This window comes from Corvus hawaiiensis, chromosome 2, assembly GCF_020740725.1.
Source record: "Corvus hawaiiensis isolate bCorHaw1 chromosome 2, bCorHaw1.pri.cur, whole genome shotgun sequence".
NCBI classification, from domain to species: Eukaryota; Metazoa; Chordata; class Aves; order Passeriformes; family Corvidae; genus Corvus; species Corvus hawaiiensis.
In genome coordinates this window covers 31,918,681-31,938,163 of record NC_063214.1, presented here as the reverse complement: position 1 = coordinate 31,938,163, position 19,483 = coordinate 31,918,681, and the positions used below count along the sequence as shown (strand labels likewise).

Sequence of the window (19,483 nt, the reverse complement as noted above, 5' to 3'; positions counted from 1 at the left end):
ACATGAGGATTACATAGTTACTGGATGGCAATCTCTGGATTTCTCATGTCTTCCTGCTTGTCCTTTATAAACACACACACACAACCTAAGAGAAGCTGGCCACATTCCGCTTTTATTTTAAGTCCAGTGTACTACATAGACAGAAGAAGCACAGGCTAAGGTATTAATGCTTCCTTTTACTCTGCATCATGGCAGCTGGAAAGGACACAATTCAAGCCCAAACAAGAGTCTAGGGAACCAATCAAGTATTTCAAAAGGAACTGTCCCCATCCTGGAGAATACTTGATACACCTTGCTCTGCAGTGACTGACATTTGAGGAAACCATCACACACGTGCACTCTTGGGCACCAACCCTAAACCTTGCAGGGGTTTTTAATTAATCCAAGTTTTACAGTAATGTCTTTGGAGGACGATGGTGAGCACCATTGTAGGTTCAGCTGGTAACTGAACTAGACTCTGTTTTGCTTCCTCAAGGATGCCCTTAGGTAGTCTGCAGAGGGAAAGGCATGCAAACAGTAAAATTAAGAAATTTCACATGGAAACAGTTTGAGCCTGGCCCTGTATTGGCTGAATTGGAATAAGACACAGAAATTTGGTTCATATGAAGTTTGATTTCTCAGTGATTCCACACTGTCTCTGATGCATCACTGAATGAAACAGCAGCAGCTGGAATTCCCTTTTTTGTCTTTTTCTGAACTTCAAGGTAAAGCATATTCACGTGTTTTCACTTTAACAGCAAATCCTGGAACAAAGCATTAGAAAAAAAAATCTGTATCCTTCATGTTCTTAGAGCTGTAAGTGTCGTGGGAGTATCATTTGTTTCCCCATCCACAATTTTTACTTCTTTCAGCTCTTCAGGAAATACTCTAGGATTGGAGGAGTCCTTCCTCCTTTCTACCAGTGCACCCGTTAGTCTTTGGGCAAATCCAGCCTGAACTTAAGGAAATCTTTGTGAGAGATAAGAGGAGTTAGAATGATGGGAAAGTTACCATGTATGTGGGTGCCATGTATGTAAGTTTCTTTGAGTCCCTTGTAGCCATGTTAAAGAAATTTTTTACCATTTCTCCCCTGAAATTTGCTAGCCTCCAATCTGTGCTATCAAACTGATTCAGAGGTTGTGATAAAATGGAATGATGAAAACATCACTTTAAGCCAGTAGTGCTGTCTCAGACATGGGTAAAATGCCCTTTTATGAAAATAATGAACTCTGTTAAGGAGCTGGGGAGAATTCAAAGAACATCTGGAAATAATCTCACAGTGAAAACCAGGGTCTCATGAAACTCTGTTCTTTGAACCAGATCGATTGAAAAATAAACAGCCTTGGTGGCAGAATGTTGTTGATCTGGCAGAAGGACCAAAAGAGATGGATCCTACAGACTGAAATATATTTCACAAAATGATCTTAAATGCTCTTCAACCTACTTCAAATCTGGAAATTAAATGCTCAAAACCCTTAAGCATTTAAGGCATTTAAGCACTACTGAGATACATTGCTTATTGCCTGTAATAGCCACCAGTAAATGCAAAACCACAGTCTTTGTATCAGTGAGTTTGCATGTTGTTGCAATTCTGACTCCGTACCTATTTTGAGCAAAATTTGCCTGTGTGGGAGCAGAACTTTGAGGGAGTTCTGCCCCTTGTTTAGACAACCCTGCTCCTGTGTTACAGACATGATGTGAGCACAAGCTCTTGGCAGACACTCTGGGGGTGACCCCAGTAAACTCTGGCTGGCAGCTGCACTGTCATGCTCAGTTCTGATCTTTGTCGTAGCACACACTGAAGCAGTCTCAGTGGTGAGTACCAGCTCCCCTCTCTGAACTGCTGTGGCACCAGTGGCCACCACCACATGGAGCTGAACTGTTCACCTGACTGCTCTGAATGCCACAAGGTGGCAGGGCAGCTAAAACTTGAGCACTGAGGATCTAAACAGCAATAATAAAAATTACAAGCTATTTAGGAATATTTAGGAATAGCTGGAAGAATTTTCTTCCATAAAGATAGTATCTCTTCTACTCAGCTATATACCAAACTAGTTCCTGAGAGGCTCACATCACCACTTTCAAGGCAGCTGTTTAGCTCTCAGGCCAGAGAAGATACTGGGCAAGGAAAGGGACACTGAGCAAAAGGAGACTCTCAGCAACACAGGAAAAACTGGACTATGAATTCTAGGGAACAAACCTGCAGTTGTGTTCCCCTTTGCTCTGTTACAGACCTCACCAGGAAATCAAGTCCCACTTCCCATGTCTGGAAAAGCTGTGAAACTGGCATGAACAAGTACGTCCCACCAATGCTAGGCTGAAGGCAAATAAGCAAGTGTACAGATAGGCACATCATCAGAAAATGAGCAACAGAAAGGGGGTCTGTAAGGTAATGAAACTATAAAAAGCAGAGGTTAGGCACAGAGAAAGGTAGGCTGCATCTGAGCAAAGAAAACTGAACGATCAAAGACAAAGAAAAGAAAAAACCTGTGCCTAGATTAGGGCAAAGAGAAGAATCTCAATGGGAAATGCTGTTCCCTGAGAGGGACGAGGCAACCAAGGAAGGGAGAGCTTAGGTAAATCAGACAGGCCACAGTGGCTGGCCAAGGAAGATCACTTGGGGAAGAAGGTAAAGGACTAACTCTGTTTCCTGAGCAGCTGTACAGCATTTGCTGCACTGTTTCAGTGAGGCAGGGATGGCCAGGGGCCCGTGGCTCTACACCCCGTGTCCATTACCTGTGCTCCTCACCCCGCGTGCAGCAGACAGTCCTCCAGCGCTGACATCACACACAGCACAAAATGGAGGCCTGCAGAACAAGGCACTGCTTTAGCCTCCCCCTGAAAGCGCCTTCCTACTGCTCTTTCAACCCCCAGCGTGCAACTCCTAAAAAAGTCTCTCTCTTTTCTCCCATCCTTATCTCTGTGCAAGTGAGAAGGAAACATTTTATTAAAGCACTTACTGGATTATGGTGCTGAGCATCTGCTTTGCTGCCTTTTCCTTTTCCAGTGGAGCCAGCAACACTGCTGGAAGGAAGCAACCTGCTTCCTAGAAGGGAACCAAGCACAGAACAATACAGAAATAATCAAGAGGGTATCCCAGGAGCTGCACACATAGCTGGTTTTACCCCAAAGTTTTCACAGATCTGTGGCTCATCCACAGGTAAGAGTGAAAGGAATGTATCTGTGCCCAAACTGACTAGTGTTACCTTGACCTATTTATCATTCCAGCTTGAAACATGAGGAAAGTGACTGCTTTCATTTCATTTAAAAAAAAACCATCAGCCACTGGTTCCAGACAATCTGAATGCCTTATTCCCAGGGAGACACATTCGTGAAGCAGACTCTAATCTTATGCTCTCACGATGTTTGTCTTCCTTTTCCCTCTGACCCCTCCCTTGAGATTCCCACATCTGACCTCAGGGTTTAAGGAATTTGCCTCTCATCACGTATCAACACCATGGCAAAACCAGGGATTAAATACTCCACAAAACTCACAAATTACAAGCATTCTTTTGTTTTCTGTAATCAGTTTATATTCACCATAACACAACAGACTTCTTAAACCATTCTAAATTTATTCTTAGGTGATTCTCCATTCTATTCATTCTATGGTTAAAACTACTAAATATGGTAATTTCATAACCAGTAACATTTGTGGGAGTTTATGCATAAATGTGTCACAACAGTAAATCTGTATCATAACTCTTTTCTTTAAATCAGAGGAAAATGGGAAGAGTTTGAATTAAAGAATTCATATCAGTGTGGAATGTGCTAAGGGGTAGAATGAGCAGGTGAATACCTCTGATGGCATATCTAGCTGTCTTTCAATTAGGAAAGTGAAGAAAGCAAATGAGGGATTCCTGCAGCAAGATGGTAAGCTAAAATGCTTTTCCCAGGAACACTTTTTTCTTTTTGACTTATATGTCACACCAGTATTTTCTAGGAAACAGATGAGATGCAACTATTTTTTCAGCATTTTTTCCAAGGCAGACTATCCCCTTTCCCAGTTTCATTATGTAATTTAAAACTGAGATTTAAAAACTAGACTGGTAAATCACTGCCAAATGTTGCTAAACTCTGGTTTTAAACAACATGAATTTACAGTATGAGGGTTCTTCTCTATTTTGTGTATGTCCCAGGTCCACTATGCTGAAATTTAATTATGATACATGCTTTTTGTAGGAAGTGACTAATAGGCCAAGTAACTGAATAAAAACACACCTAACACTACTGGAAGTATCTAAGGGTTTAAGGAGAGTTATAGCTGAATTTTTATCCTGCCCTTGAGGCTAGGGGGAAAGTCACCTCTGCCTCATGTGATATGCACTGGCACATGAGACATGTTGGTGCTTCAAAGCCAACTCAGAAAATATTTTGGCAATGGCAGTTCTCTATGTCTTGATCTGGGAGCATGATGACCACAGACTGCTGACATTTTCTTTTCCTTTTCCTGTAACTTTGCCCTCTCAATCTGAAAGCAAATTGGAGAACCCAAGAATGTGTGCATGGGTTAGGAATGCTTGAATCATTCAGTGTAGGATCTGGACTCACAGTGGGCTTCCATTAAAAAAAAAGTCAGTTCAGACTGATTTAACCTAGTGCATTAACTGTGGCTGAATAGTTCCTGGATAGCTCAATAAAGGGCAAAACTAAAACACCAGGATACTGCTCTCTGTCCCCAGGCTTGTAAAACCTAAAAATTATGTTGAACTTTACATTGCATTCTCTGTAATGATTATTCTCAGTGATGCCTAATAATGATTTATATACTGAGAGACAATAAGGAGTGAGCAAACAGGCAAACTATCTGTGAAGAGTAGCAGAGGCCACTGGAAAGCATCCCTTCCTCTAGCATCCACAACAAAAGAGGAACAGAAGTTTCTGCAAAATATCTGACAGTATCACATCTTCAGTGGTGTTGCTAAGATACAGACAATTTTAAGCAGGGATCTATCTCATGGCCACTCTTGATATCTCATATGCGGCAGCTGTGGAGCCTGAGACCTAACTCTTTCTTCAAAGTAAATTGGCTCCACTGTCTGACCCTTGTAATCTTTACAAACAATACTTTTTCACACAATTCCTATAAAGATCTCACGGTTCCTTCCAACCAACTCTCTTCCTTGCCATACACATAATCCCTAGTATCTCTTACCACCTCAACATGCTCCTATTCCAGTCTTTCAGCAACAGATGTTAAATTTTGCCTTTCACAGTTTCTAATGACTCTCCAAACTCAAAAGATTAGTCTTTTCAATCATACTTTCCCAAAATCTTACACAGCCTCATTCTCAGAAACAGACTGAAACTCATTTAAACCTTCCCTAATTTTAGTTTAAGGCTGATGCTCAACAAGAAGTGCTTCAACTCAAACCAGTTCATTTTAACAAAGGGAAACACAACTGCAAACAGAATCTGAGATCAGGGCAGGTGATCCAGCTCCACAGCAGGAAATGCAACAGCTGTCCCTGTTACGGGACTGAAGAGAACTGCTAAGGACTATAACCATCCCTGCACTGTGAATGGATTCAAGCTGACTTTAATCAACTACATCAGCTTTAATCAAGTATTAGACTAAGAACCTAGCCTTGGCAAAAAACTCAACAGTGCAGGTTAGCTCCCCAATTACCCACCTTCTCAGGAGCATACTGCTTTGTTCAGGAAGCAGTTCCTATAATCCCATATCCAAACTATCTAGTTTATATGGGAACTGCATTCAGAAGTGCAACCACAGCTCTCTACAGAAAACACATAAACACTTTAATTCTTTGCAGTCTACTGTAACTCCTTTTGCAGTACGTACAGCGCTATTTATTCATGCCCCTGAAACATTCTTTCCCCATTAAACTTTGCATGGCAGCTTCTCTCCCCATTTTCCTGGACTATCATCTACCTGTGCTTCTAAAATATTAAGTACAGCATACAAAAGATTTGGCTCAACCTCTCATATGCTTCTAAAAGTGTAAGTAGAGGGTTTTTTCTATTTTTCTTTCTTTTTTACCTGGTGAGCTAGAAGTACTGGGTGTGCAGTCACTGTCATCCAGCCACATACTCTGAACCATTGAATCCTGTTTTGGAGGGCCCTTAAGTGAGCACATCAGCTCCTGGAGAGGGCAAAGAAGACGTGTTTTAATAATGCACCTGGTAAAATCAGGGAGGGTAGCCTCTGTTTGTTAGAGATCATACACCCACCCTGTCATTCTCCTCTTCCTCAGATGTTCCATTTTCCCTCAATCCACTACAACAACTGCTTACACTGGATGATGAACGTGAGAGTGGCTGCATCACACAGTATCCTGAAGTCTGACTCCTGAGCATTCTGTGAAATGCAAGCATTCAACATCATCATGCTTATTGTTACACACAGGCTTAACTTTTTGAGGCATAGCTTTATTCTACAGCAGTCAGAAACAGTAAGAATGAAGTATTCATCCACAGCTTGTTTTTCCACCTAGGAACAGAATTCAGGTGAACTGGCAGGCATACCTTAATTTCTAATTGCTACATCACTTAGGAGAAACACCAGTTCTCTGTCTCCATTCTAGATAACTGTATGAAAGGACAAGTCTAAATGAATTTTTAAGGCACAGACCTAAGTGTAATAAAGAAGAGTGAGTCAAACCACCTGCATTTAAGTACTAAATACATCTAGACATTCATTAAAATCAACCGATGCCTTATTTTGGAGATCAGAGATTTTAAGACCCTTAAATAAAGTATGAAGAGGTTTTAAACTGAGTATAAAGGGCAAGTGCAACCTAGTCTGGGCCACCCATTCCCACAGCCACTCTCAGGCTGTCCTGTTTGGTCTTATGTGAAATTCCAGACAGAACAAAGGGCCCATAAAAAGCATACTTTTCAAGTCATAAAGCTTATAAACTATTACTGCTGTTTTCTGTACAGGTGTTAACAGGAGGAGGCAAGAAATCATACAGACATTAGCAGTGTAATAGAACAGTTAAATAAAGTTTAAGGAAGCAATGGGGAGGTAGAAACACATTACTGAAATCTGCATTATTGCAGGATGTCTCAGTGTCAAACTATTTAGGATCAAGTGCCAAGCTCTTGCACAGACAAGTCAGAGCCTTCCTCCTGCTTACAGAATGGAACACACCTAGGACAGTGTTCCCATCCCAGTGATTTTCCATGTGCCCAGCTGCTGGTAGACTGACTCCTGTAGGTTCATCCCACTAAAATTTAGCTCCCACAAGGCCATTTAAAGGTGACATTCAAAGCAAACTGTATTGGATCACTTTACCACCACTCTCTCAAAAAGAACAGACACTGAGGTAGCCTAGTGCATGTTTCAGATCTATCAGAAAAGACCCTTTAAGGTCAGCTCTTCCCAGCTGAATTTGGGATCCATTGCTTACAGTCATCCAGGAGATAGAGCAGTCCATGAGGCTGACATGCTTGTATAATAAAAGGTGCACTGTGCATGTGAGCCTCAAATTTATGGTGAAATACTCACTGTCTGCGTAAGAGACCAGCTAGTAAGAGAGAGATGAAGTGCTTAAAAATGTTAAGGAACAAAAAAAACAGAGAGGCAAGAAAGATAAGACACCTTTAACATACTAAATATATTTATTCCTTCAGAAACACTGCAAAATGTGGCCAGTCTTGACCTACAAGCAGTAATGAAACCTAAAGTCCCAGGCATATTACATGCCAGCATGCAACAGGGAGAACAGTAAAGACAGGGCCAATATAGGCCAAAGATATTTCCTCAAGAGATTAGGAAATATATTTCGGAGGAAATGAAGGCCAACATGCTTCTCCCTCAGCAGAGCAAATCAATAACATGAACCTAAGTGACTGGGATCTAGATTTCCACAAAGTATCTCCTCCTCAGCACCCTTCCTCAGCAGGTTTCTCCATCCTCCTTCTCTGCACTGCATTTCTTGACCTGTGTCAAGGCACTAGAGACAGAGGTGGAATTGTGTTCTTCTGCTCTTGCCTTCTGCAGGCCAAACTATTCTCACTCATCTGAGGGGAGAGAAGGGAAGAGAAGGGGTCGCACTCAAGGTGGCCTCCATTCCCCATCATTAGTAGAGGTTGGTTCAGTGGCTGCTGATTGGGCAATGGGAAGGGCATAGAGCCAAAATGCTCCAACAGGAGCTATCTGTCCATCTCCCTCCCACAGAATTCCTGCTCCAGGAACTGCCAGTGGAGCGTTACTTGGTGCCACTCGGTCTCTCCACAGTCCTTGAGGTCCTCTAAGTACATTCATGCTCTTCTTAGCCAGGACTCTGATTTCACCCCAAAAGTCTTGCCAGTGTCTTCAGTGAGGTACCCAATGACTGAGTAGCATCCGGTCCACTCCTGATTGGCTTGATGTCCCCACTCAGATGTGTCTGAGGAGGGAAAACACACATACAAAAAACCCATGTACTCTTCCTAGGATATGGACATACACAGTACAGTGCTTGATTTATCAGATGCAACCCAGAAAGTCGTCTGATCCTCAAGAGTTCTACTACTTGGTTACATAGGCTGGGTTCATTCTTTTGAGTCTGTCCCTTGGGAAGAAGGATTATTTGGAAGGCTACCTGGGCAGTAAAGCAGAAAAACTAAGGGCAATTGTCCCTGTATGTGGGAGAGAAGACACCGTTAGCTCAAGTGAACAATGCAGTTTAATGAATTGCTGGCTGATCACTGCATAAACGTGTGTTAAACTCAGCATGCGAGAAAGTAAGTGCTGCTTTGCCTCTACTGTAAAATAATTAATCTATTACTAATGTGTTCCCTTTGCATTTATTTCCAGGTTGGTTTTAGTAGAACACAGGTGAAGAGGTTGATCATTCCAAGCTTGAATCTGAAATGATTACTTAAGACCAGTAGCAACATGCTGGACATTTCTGTGGTAACAGAAATTTCTTGTGACTCTATGGAGAAAACCAGGAGTGGATTGATGACACACTACCAGGGATAGCCCATTCTGTTATCTAATAGGGACTACATAAATTATTCTAGAACCAGGCAGAACTCTTTTGCATTGGAAATATGCCTACATCTTGATCCTGGTTTCATAACTGATGAACAACAGGTAGGCTATTTCAGCAGAATGCCAGTAAACTGTCTCCAAGACAGATTTTACACTCCCAGCCTTTTCCTGCAATATTGTGCTAATACTGTCTTGCTGAAAATGGTGGGCTTTACATGGTGGAATTACATGTTCTTAATTCCCTGTCCCAGATGTCATGCAAAAAGTATGGCTGCACATGGGCTAGTCCCTAACTCTGAGATCACAACTCTGACTAATCACTAATTGTGCAAAATTCCATGCTGCATCCCACCTTGTAAATGAACTTGACAGGAATGGGCTAAACCACCAGAGCTATGAAAATACTTCTTTTTTTTCTGGTGATCCTAAGTGGTTTTGAGTCCATGACTGGGAAAAGAATCCTGGGGACAGAACTAGACAGACTGGCAAATCATACAGGTCATGCCTCATGTGCATAAACAATATTCATGCAAGTATTGTTAGTAAAATCCCATGCTGTGTTTGCTCTCTGAAAGCATGTGGATACCAAATTGAAACAGCCACTGCAGCAGCTCACCTCCTCAGCTGATGGAGAATGGGGGCTGGCAAGTGAGGGAAGCAGAGTTCTTGGTGATTATACAAGGTAATCAGCTATCTAATCAGAGCAAGAGTCCCTCACACATGCCTGTCAGGAACTTCTATTTCACTAACAAGGTCCCAGGCAGGATGAGGAAGGGAAGGTGGAATGATGTGGTAATGCTGGAAGATGGGGGGTGCTGACCAATCAGCAGTTCCAAGTCCTGCATTCCCTCTAGTCCTTAGCTGCCAGAGCTAGCACCATAAATGGTCTGTATCTCCTAGATGTGCTCCCATCCTCCTCCACACCAAAATTCTGGGCACGTATCCAACCCAAAAATTAGTACACACACAAAAACATACCAGAACTCTGCACCTTAGCTGTGACAAAGTTCAGGACAGCATACAACCGGGTAGCTGAACTGCTGCAGATGGTCACCAGCTTGTAATTCCTAGGGAGCATTGGGTCTAGTTGGAAGGGAGGCCCTTCCTTGTCAAATTTGGCACCTGTAGCAACTATAACCATAGACACGTGGTTCTAGGGCACCTCCTGAAATTTTATTAGGAGTCTCCACAGACATGAGAAAGAGAAATGCCCTAATACAAAGAACTTGGTATCTTTTTTGCCACAGGTCTCATCCAAATTCTCTTGAAAAAAATAAGGTGTGGCAAACTGTTCCAGAAAGTCAGCTGCAGCCTTCGATTTAGACAGGGTGTTCTGGAGTCATGTAAATGTAAATGGGTGGTTTCCCTGAAGTATTCTAGGTATGATCACATCCCAGTATAATATGGCTTAGCAGCAGCAAAGCTCCACTACCGGGAAATTGCATTTTTCCCGTTTTTGACAACCAGAAACTGGAGAATTAACTTGCAGACTACTGCATGAAGTGTTTTGCACATACCACTGGGTGTGGTATGGCGTGCTTTAGCAATGAAACATAGGTGCAATACATGGGACCGTGCTGGAATCCTGCTGTAACACTTTGGGAAGACTGGAGACAGGTTAGTTCACGCTGGTTGGGAGCAGCGGCATGAATCCTGCTTAAAGGGGCAGAACTTGAATACAACCCAACATCCCAACATACCCTTGTCCAAGCTTCTCCATGAAGCTCCAAAATCACTCCACAGCAAACTATAGAGGAAACATACACATGAGTAAACATGGATAATTGGACAGCTAGGACTTTGTGTACCCTGTTGGATGCAAGCTAACATTACAGTAAAGATACAACCAAAATCAAGTGGTCCAATCTTTTATCACAGTCTTTTTAAGAAAGCTGAGTTCCTGACAGGCTCTGAATTACTGTGCCACAGCCAGACATCCAACTTTTGAGATGCTACAATGCCTGATGTGGACAATTTCAGTACAGCCTCCAACAGAGCGAGACATGCACCACACTTAAGCCAATACCAGAGACAGTGAGCATCTTTCAAATACTGACATTTATTTTCAACTCACTTGCTCTTCCTGCTGGGGAACTCTGGAGAGCTGGGACTGGATGATCCATCAGACTTCAAGTCAAAGAAAGTTCCTGGACTGTCCAACACCCTCTGTATCCTCTCTGCGGTGTCTCTGCTGGGAGAAAAGAGAAAGCAGCTATACTCCAGGGCCAGAGTTAACTACCATCTATTCTAACACTCCCTTACAGTAAGACACAGTACAAAGCTGTATCTCCTACATACATGTAAAAGGAAAGCAAACACAGTTGTGCTGAAAAGGGCAGACTCCTTAGATTGTGACATGTGACATCTAGAAATGGCCAACTTTAAGCTCCTTTTGAATTTATATAAAAGCCTAAATTGGTTTTAGTATTCACCTTTAGTTTTTTAACTTTTTTTTCTATCCTCCCCATTTCACTGGCCTTAAGAAGCTATAGGATTTACTAGAGAGTTTAAATATGATGGTTACAAAAGTGTTACTGCTACTAGGACTTGTCAAGATACCTCTGAAGAAAGCTGTGTGAGTAACTGAAATGAAAGGTATATTTAATTAAGGAAAGGAAAACTAAGGGATTTTGGGGTATTTTTTAGGGCTTCAGTGATGGAGTTTGTCACAAAGTTCTTCCTCTGCTCTCTTGGTCAGTTGATCCTATCTGTGCCCCTCAAATCAGAGTTTCTGATACCCTCACTTATGCTAATACAATTGTTTGTGAGATTGGAAAGTACCCTGACAAAAAGTAATTCTAAAATTAAAACAACCCTGAAACTCCTACGACACACTAACAAGTGGGATGGACTGGGTCAGCTCTGTCAGCAAAGCCTGCATATTATTAAGTTACAGCTCCAGGGTGAAGTCACAGGTGACACTTGGAGCTCACTGCTCCCAGAAAGGGAGCATGCTCCAGCCTCTTTCATTCTTGCTGAGTGCACTTTCCACCAGTCCTAGTACCTATCAAACTTCTCCACAAGCCAGTTCATGGCAGAACCTGGCAGACAATTAATCAGGGAAAGAAAGTTGATACTTTTTCTATTTGATTAATGGGCTGACTCTGTTCCATGAAAGACCCACTAGGGATCTGAGCAATCATCACAAGGAATAGTCAGGACTGGGTAGTTGAAAGGGACAGAGGGGAACATCTGCTTTCAGTAACAATGAACTGTTAAAGCAGTCACTACTGAAACTGCACTTTCAAGAATGACCCAAGAAGTCTTTCAGAAAATAAAAGCTAAGGCTCCCTGTTCCTCACATCTAAGTTTACAAGTAAGCAAAAGGAAAGCTAAATAAGCCAATTAGTTCATCACATCCCTCCAAGCAAAGAGCAGGGGAAAAAAAAAAAAAAGAAAAGAAATCCAGGGGTTTTCCTTGCAGTAGGAAAGTTTTACAGATCCTTCAAGGGGATAGAGAAGATTGTTGTACACAAAGTAATGGAGTGAGGGACACAGCTGCCTAAGGTACAAAAGTATTTAAAGTAGTGAAGAACTGTGGCTACTATGTTGGCTTAGACTGTTACAGGCCAGTTGTCTCTGAAGACTTAATTCTTCTGAAAAAAAGTTCTATTTTTATTCAGATTAGGTCATAGGCACCTCATTAAGAAAGAAGGGAAAATACAGTAATTTTCTCCTAAAATAACTAGTTTCCACATTAGAGATGACTTTCCCCCTTTTGCCCCCAGTCTTTAAGCTGTTTCCTGGAATTCTTGCAACTGGGAAAACTGCATATTAGATGCAGAGCATTCATGTGACTTTTGAGACTCGTATAATCTTCAAAAGGTGTCTCAGCTAGAGCTGAGAGAAATTTATAATTTAACTAAATAATCTTTTGTGACCAGTAGACAACTTTTGAATGGTTATAATTCTGTCAAATATGCCAAATCACTCCTTGAAGCTGTATAGTATCCATTAGTTATAATTATTTCTCAGATGATCTAACTTAAACACTAGTCATTTTGACTTAAAGCTTTTTCTAAAAAATCCTTTAAGTTACCAGAATTTTTGCCTATTTGAATACTTTAACATGAAAACAAACAAACTATCAAGCATCCCCTTCCCAAATACCAGCCTTTCATCTGACTCTCTTCTAAAAGTGGTGAGTAAAGAACAGGAAACTCAAGAGTCCTGGATCATACTGCATAATATTTAGGAGTGTCTTACAGTGTTCCTCCACCCATTTCCTCCATTCTTCCTCCAGTACTGATTCTCTCCAATTCCAAACATCCTCTTTTAATTTTGTCTGCTTCTGCTACTTGTCCATTTTTCCATCAGTCGGTAATCAGTCCCTTTTCTTCCTATTCCAACCATTTCCATTTCAGTTCTCTTTCCTGATGGCTCCCCTTCTGCCTGTATATGCCTTTCTATGTTCCTTTTCTCATCTGCTCTTGGATTTTTTACCCTCTTTGTCTCATCTTCCCACAGCTCATACCTCTTTTCCTCCTGTATGTTTTCAATGCCAATGGCACTACTCCGTCGCCCATGGAAGCGGCTGGCTCGAGTACGTGATGGGCTCCTACCAGGCAAGGCAAAAGACTAGAAAAAAGGAAAGCGTGACAGAAAGGAGAGGAACAAGGCAGGAAAAACTGTGGAGAACTGAAAGCACAGGAGAAGAGTTTGCAGCCTGGATCCAGATCTTCTCCTTTACTCTGCAATACAAGAGCTCAGCTCCACCTGTGCAAGGAGTACTTTCTATCAGCAAGCAAGAGCAGCCAGGGCTTACAAAGGTGGTGTGAGAACGGTACAGAGATAGAAAGAAACAAAGGCAGAACACAGCCAGTATGCAGAGAAATGGGCTTGGGAAGGGAGGTATCCCCATATGGTGAGAGGAGAGGCAGAACCAGAAAGGTAATGAAAACCAGAAGTTAAAGGAGCAAAGTAGGCAGCAAACCCAAGTCATTAGTACTCTGTGACTTTGTTGTATTGACATAAACATGCAACCAAGTAAACTGTCACCAAGAAACCTTCACACTGAAGGGCACCTTCTTGGCTTACTCAGAGATGGTTTTTTTGTAGTTTGCCTGTATTGACATCACTAGTGCAGAGATCACAACCAGCTGGATGCATTTTGGTGAAGGTAACCATATTTTCAATATCAGAAATATGGATCCTCTTCTGGAAAGATCTGTTATAGATTTTTAATTCATTGGTCACATATGTTTAGTATCCCTATCAAATAAGAAAGGCTTTGATAGTGACTAGAAATATTCATTCTTTTTCTCACCCTAAACTTTATTAATTCTGCTGTTTGTCCTCAACATGCAAATTCTATTTACAGCAAAACAGCACCTTGCATATCTTATGCACCTGTTTATATTACAGAAAATAGTCTGATTGGTGAAATCGAAGAAAATGAAACAGTTCTAGTGTCCTTACGTCCTCAGCTCTTGCCATATGGCAATACAGTACCATTCCAGCCAAACCACAGTGCATGCACTTTTTAACACACGGCACCATACAGGATCTAATCCAGGATAGCAGAGATAGATGTCTGATGTAGAACCATGTTTGGCTTTCTTCTCCCAGTCTGCATCAATCTCAGCTCTAGTTTACACATGAACTCGGGCTAGAGAAGGGCACAGACAAAACAGACTGCAACACATGCTGTCACCACTTGTGAAATGGGATGATACAACAAGAAGATTCACAGTGGGACAAGAGGACAAACTAATAGGGAAAGAGAAATAAAATGTATGAGTGGTTACAAAGGTATGCCGGGTTCTCTTCTTACAGCCCACCCGAATACCTTACCGCAGCAATGGCCTTAGGGCCCTCGGCGACACTCTGGCTGAGGGCAAGGCCAGCTGTAGCTGGGCGGCTGGGCAGGGTGGCTGGCTGCTGCTTTCTCATGGATATCCCCATGGTATCCAGGCTCTGGCTGCGGCCTCTGATCACCCGCTGAACAGGAGGGAGGCAGGGAAACAGACAAACACAGATATACACATAGAGACAAGCACATGGTAGGGTAGTATGAGAAGCACCACAGATTGAGTGGGAAGTTGTGACAGACCGACACCAGAACCACACAGATCCTACCTCCTAGAAGGCAGCACCTTAGGTACTGCCCAGTTTTGGTCCTAGCTGATTCATGGAGCTCTGGGAAGAGCTCCTCCTCAAGTATATTCTCTAGTTTCGCTTCCCTTCTCCTATTGCAATGAATAGAGAATTCCTCCCAGTATCCCTGCATACTGGATAAACCAGTGTCACCTAGAGCACTCCTATCCAGTACAGGCTATAAAACACAAAATCAAACTCCTGTTCAAGGCTGTAAGGTTCAGTCTCATATGAACTTGAGTTTTGGTTTCAAGGAGAAAACAGCCATATCAAAATCTGCAGCATTTGAAAAAGCCATTTTCTGACTTAACTCAGCCGCTTCCAGCCTTTTACAAATGTCATCTGTGTACATGACATGCAAATCACAGCATCTGCTAGAAGTCAGAAAAGGACATTTTGGGGGAGTTAGTGTAAGACATGGATGGGTTAAAATTCATGGTTAGCAGCAAAGGCAGTTTGTGTGTAAAAATACCCCTCACCAAAGCAACCCAGACCTCACCAAAGCTACACACACAGCTACCAAACCTATACGCAAACAGGTTAGTTTTACAGACCTTAACCATTATGGTGGTCTAATTAGCCCACCATATAAAGCCATAAAGTCATCTAAAGAAATGCTATTTATAACACATCTCTCTTTCCAGACAGATAACTCATGATATAAAACAAGTGGCAAGGCACTTGCCACAGAAGTGGAAAAGGGCAAGTAGGTAAGATAGGAAAGAGGATATAGGATTCTCTCTACATAACCAGTTCAAAACTCAGTTTCCCAATTCATACAAAAGCTTTGCTTTCTCATTTCAATCATCTTGATCACTTTTAAAAGAAAGTTGTCACCTAGTTTATCAAAAAATCAACAAAAAAAAAAACCCCAAACATGTCATTTACACTGAAAAAGGGAAATTAACTCTGGCTTTTAGAGGGTAATTAAAGCATCAGTTTTTCTAGACAGTACGCTCACAGATAGCTTGGAAACTCCTTCAGTGGCTCCTGCAATTCTTTCAGTTACAATGAAAATGAATTGAAAGAGATCTGCTGTAGGAACTGAAAGCCCCTTGCTCCTAGTTATTACAGTTCCTCTTGAAAACACTGACTCCTTTTTCTGTAAGTCATGGAATAAAACCACATCTGACACTTGACACCAGCACAAAGCATAAAGTGTTTGACTTCTAAGGGCCAGTACGGAATTCTGGACCACACTGTAGGTCTGTAGAAAGGCTCACCTTGAAGTTCTCGAGGAAGCCCCCGCTGCCATTCTCTATCTTGTCATCCTCCCCTACAGGTAATCCCATCATGCTGCGGCTGCGAAGCTGCAGCTCCTCAAAAAGGCTCTCCAAGAGGGCACTCCGTGTTCTTTCCTGCATCAACATTGGGAATGAGAACAGCCTTTACTGGGAGCAGAGATATTTTTTTCCCTGTTTTTTAAAAAAACCCCAACAAACAAACAAAAAACCAAAGGACTAACCATGACAACAACAAAACCCCATGAAAATTACTTTAAACAATATGAAGTGGTTTTAACTGCATAGTTACAGAATATATTGCAGTAACACCCAGCCCTTTTAAACTCATTCTGAAGCAAGGCATAAAGGACAGTTCTTTAGAGCTGATGAAACAGGGACATGTTTTTTTCTAGATCAGGCAACAGCAGAGTCTGGAACAGAATTTTGGTACCTTCAACCAAAAAATCAGTGATACCAGCATGCATCCTGTAGCATAATACTGAATTTCAGCTAATACAGAATCTCCTCCAGCAAAATGTATGTTTCATATTCCCATCCTTACCTGAGGATTAGATCTTTATATTAAAATCTACTTGTTCATATTCTATCACACCTGCTAAGAAATATGAAGGAAGTATCCCATAACATATATAATCACATTTCATCAAAACAAAACACAAAATTAGAAGTCAGAAATTTTACTGTGTTTTCTTTATCTGATAATAATATATTTACTATATATGTATATAATTATAATTTTTAATGGAAGCAGCCAGGAATTAGACCCACCTCTAATTTAGCAAATTTCTCAGCTCGATAGCAGCTGTACTCGGCATTGATGAGCTTGACCAGAAGGAATTCACGAAACTCTGTACTCTACAAGACAAGATGAAGACTAGACTAAACTGGAGATGAAAACACTAATAAAAATATCACATTATAAAAGCTCTGTTTACTACTGTTTGGACCTCCAAAGCCCTCTAGCCAGACTGACAATAGCAACTAAGAACACAAGCACGTGCACCACATCCCTTGCCATCTAACACTCGACCAGAGACACAAACCTTTTTAAATATGGCTGGATTTGGCAGAGGGGGTCCAAAGAAGGGGACATCATCTCGGGCGGTGACTGAAACCTGAAATAATATAAGGGGAAAAAAATGAGTATCAGAACACAAGTGAGACCATCAAACTACTATGATATATATGATTCCTCCTAAATAATTTACATATAAAAGAGATGTTATACAGTGTCCTGTGCATCCCCCCTCTGTTCCTGAACTCAGTGGGTTTGCTCATTTATCTCCCAGAAATTTAGTCAGCTAGATGTGCACATGGTAAGAGCAATAAAAAAAACCTGAACTGACTGCTTTTTAAAAAATTATTTTTAATAATAACTAGTATAAGCAGTACATTTAGGAACAGAAAAATGGTCCTATTCAGCCTGCAAGATTAACCTCCACTAGAAGAATCTGTCAATTTGCTTGTACTGACCTATTTTTTTACAGAGAATCCTTGGTGGAGATACACTGCACTTTGAGGGGAGTATCTCAGTGCCACTGCCTCTCTGAGTCACAGGTGGTAAACAGGCAAAAGCATTTTCCCAGGAAGAGGTAAGTTTCATCTGTTTCATTTTTAGCATGCTCCTACCTGACATACCAATGTCTAAAGCCATAACTGAAAAGCAGTCCAGCCACTTGTTTCTTCACAGCACCTACCTATAATTGTTTGTAGCTATCTTACCAAATACATCCAGTACTTCACAATATTTCACTGGTTTTTTTTTTGTCATGTTTGAGATGAAACAAGACCATTGTTTGTTGTTTCCTACAAGCGGGAACTATGTCATAACAACCACAACTGCCTCAAAATAACAAATAAATGTCACAGAGCCACTGAGAAGTGTGAGTTTAATGAGAAGAAGGAGGAAATAGCCTCTTGATTTAATTCAGATTTCTCATATTTTAGGCCACCTCCCCTAATTACAAAGCCTCCATCTCTCTCCTAATAGATAACTGCCAGTTAAAATCCTGCTTTGCATTTTTAATTTTCTGATTGCAAAAATAAATTCTGTGAAATAAATTCCATTAATATGCCAATTTAACAGTAGGCACTAAAGCTTAAGTAAATGGAAGTAAGGGATGGCAAAGAAATCTTCCAGATGGCAATCTTTTCTGTACTACAATGCTCTCAAGGCAGCATCAGTCAAAGCCCCTTTAGAAAAGCCTTTACAGAAAACTCTGCATTGACTCTAGGGTGACTACTAGGATGATTTCTTCTTCATGGAATGAAGCAGTCCTATTACACTAATAAAAAAAAAAGTACTGCAGACAGGCAAAGATGAAAACAATGGCAGGAAGACACATGACAAATAGCAAGCTTTCCCAGCTATTTTCCTGTCATTAAAAAGTCCACTGAATTTTTGTGCCCTATAAAACAGAGAGCATGAGGAGAAATGGAACCCCATGGCCTGATCAACACAAGGCTTTCACTACAAACCAGCTGCCCAAAGCATAGGGAACAAGGGAAGGTGGCTGCTCCACCACCAACACCCTCTGGTGGAAGAGGAGATGGGGATCCTGTCCTAATTTTGATATTCTTGGTGTTCCTGTAGACCTCCAAGGCATAAGGATTCATCATCACCAAATCAAATCCCTACATAATACAACACATAGCGCTTGGCTTAAAATGTTTCTACAATGGAAAATTCATCACAAATCCAAGTTTCTTTACATTTTCTGCTCTCTCAGCATGACTGAAAGTTGAACATAAAGTTATACAGATATCCATACAGAGTCATGTCAGACAGAGAACAAGTTGTGTCCAAAGGCTGCAGATGATTAATTTGGGCTGTAGCAGGGCTCCTTTCAGCTGGAGGGCCCTAACAGGTAACACTTCCTTGTCAGATGGGCATCAGTTCTGGAATGCTCAGAAGCAGGTGTAGCTGGCTTGGATTCCATAGTTAGGCCAACCAGCTGTATCTGACCTGCAGCCTCAGGCAGTGCAAGCTGCAACCACTGTGCTGTGCAGCACGAGAAATGCAGACATGAATTTTACCTGACTAATATATATATAATGTAAGCAAGACAACCCCCAAAATGGGATCAATTGTGCCTTGTGCTCTTTAATGTAAACAAAATTTTTTATCTCAATTCTTTCTGCTTCAATTCCAAAGAAATTCATCAGCTGCTTTGTAAAGCGTACAACTACACTCTGCTTTCAGGTGTAGATACTCAAGAAA

The 19,483-nt window shown here is 41.5% G+C and overlaps 1 protein-coding gene across 21 annotated transcripts in view; it reads right to left on the bottom strand.

Annotated features, from left to right (window-relative positions):
* The window catches only part of LOC125321404 (rap1 GTPase-activating protein 1-like), a 57,422-nt gene that overhangs the window by 12,570 nt on the left and 25,369 nt on the right, over positions 1–19,483 (bottom strand). For 7 of the 21 annotated variants that reach the window (XM_048294197.1, XM_048294196.1, XM_048294188.1 and 4 more), the window contains 9 exons: positions 17,307–17,378; positions 17,032–17,118; positions 16,243–16,377; positions 14,717–14,863; positions 13,398–13,501; positions 10,998–11,114; positions 6,172–6,298; positions 5,981–6,083; positions 2,940–3,025 (listed from right to left, as the gene is read on the bottom strand). In XM_048294197.1, the coding sequence (XP_048150154.1) occupies positions 2,940–3,025; positions 5,981–6,083; positions 6,172–6,298; positions 10,998–11,114; positions 13,398–13,501; positions 14,717–14,863; positions 16,243–16,377; positions 17,032–17,118; positions 17,307–17,378 (978 nt within the window). Of the gene's footprint in view, positions 1–91; positions 744–2,715; positions 2,787–2,939; positions 3,026–5,980; positions 6,084–6,171; positions 6,299–7,544; positions 8,334–10,623; positions 10,671–10,993; positions 11,115–13,397; positions 13,502–14,716; positions 14,864–16,242; positions 16,378–17,031; positions 17,119–17,306; positions 17,379–19,483 lie in introns of those variants that run through there. The other 14 variants (XR_007201532.1, XM_048294191.1, XM_048294190.1 and 11 more) reach the window with 13 other exon arrangements.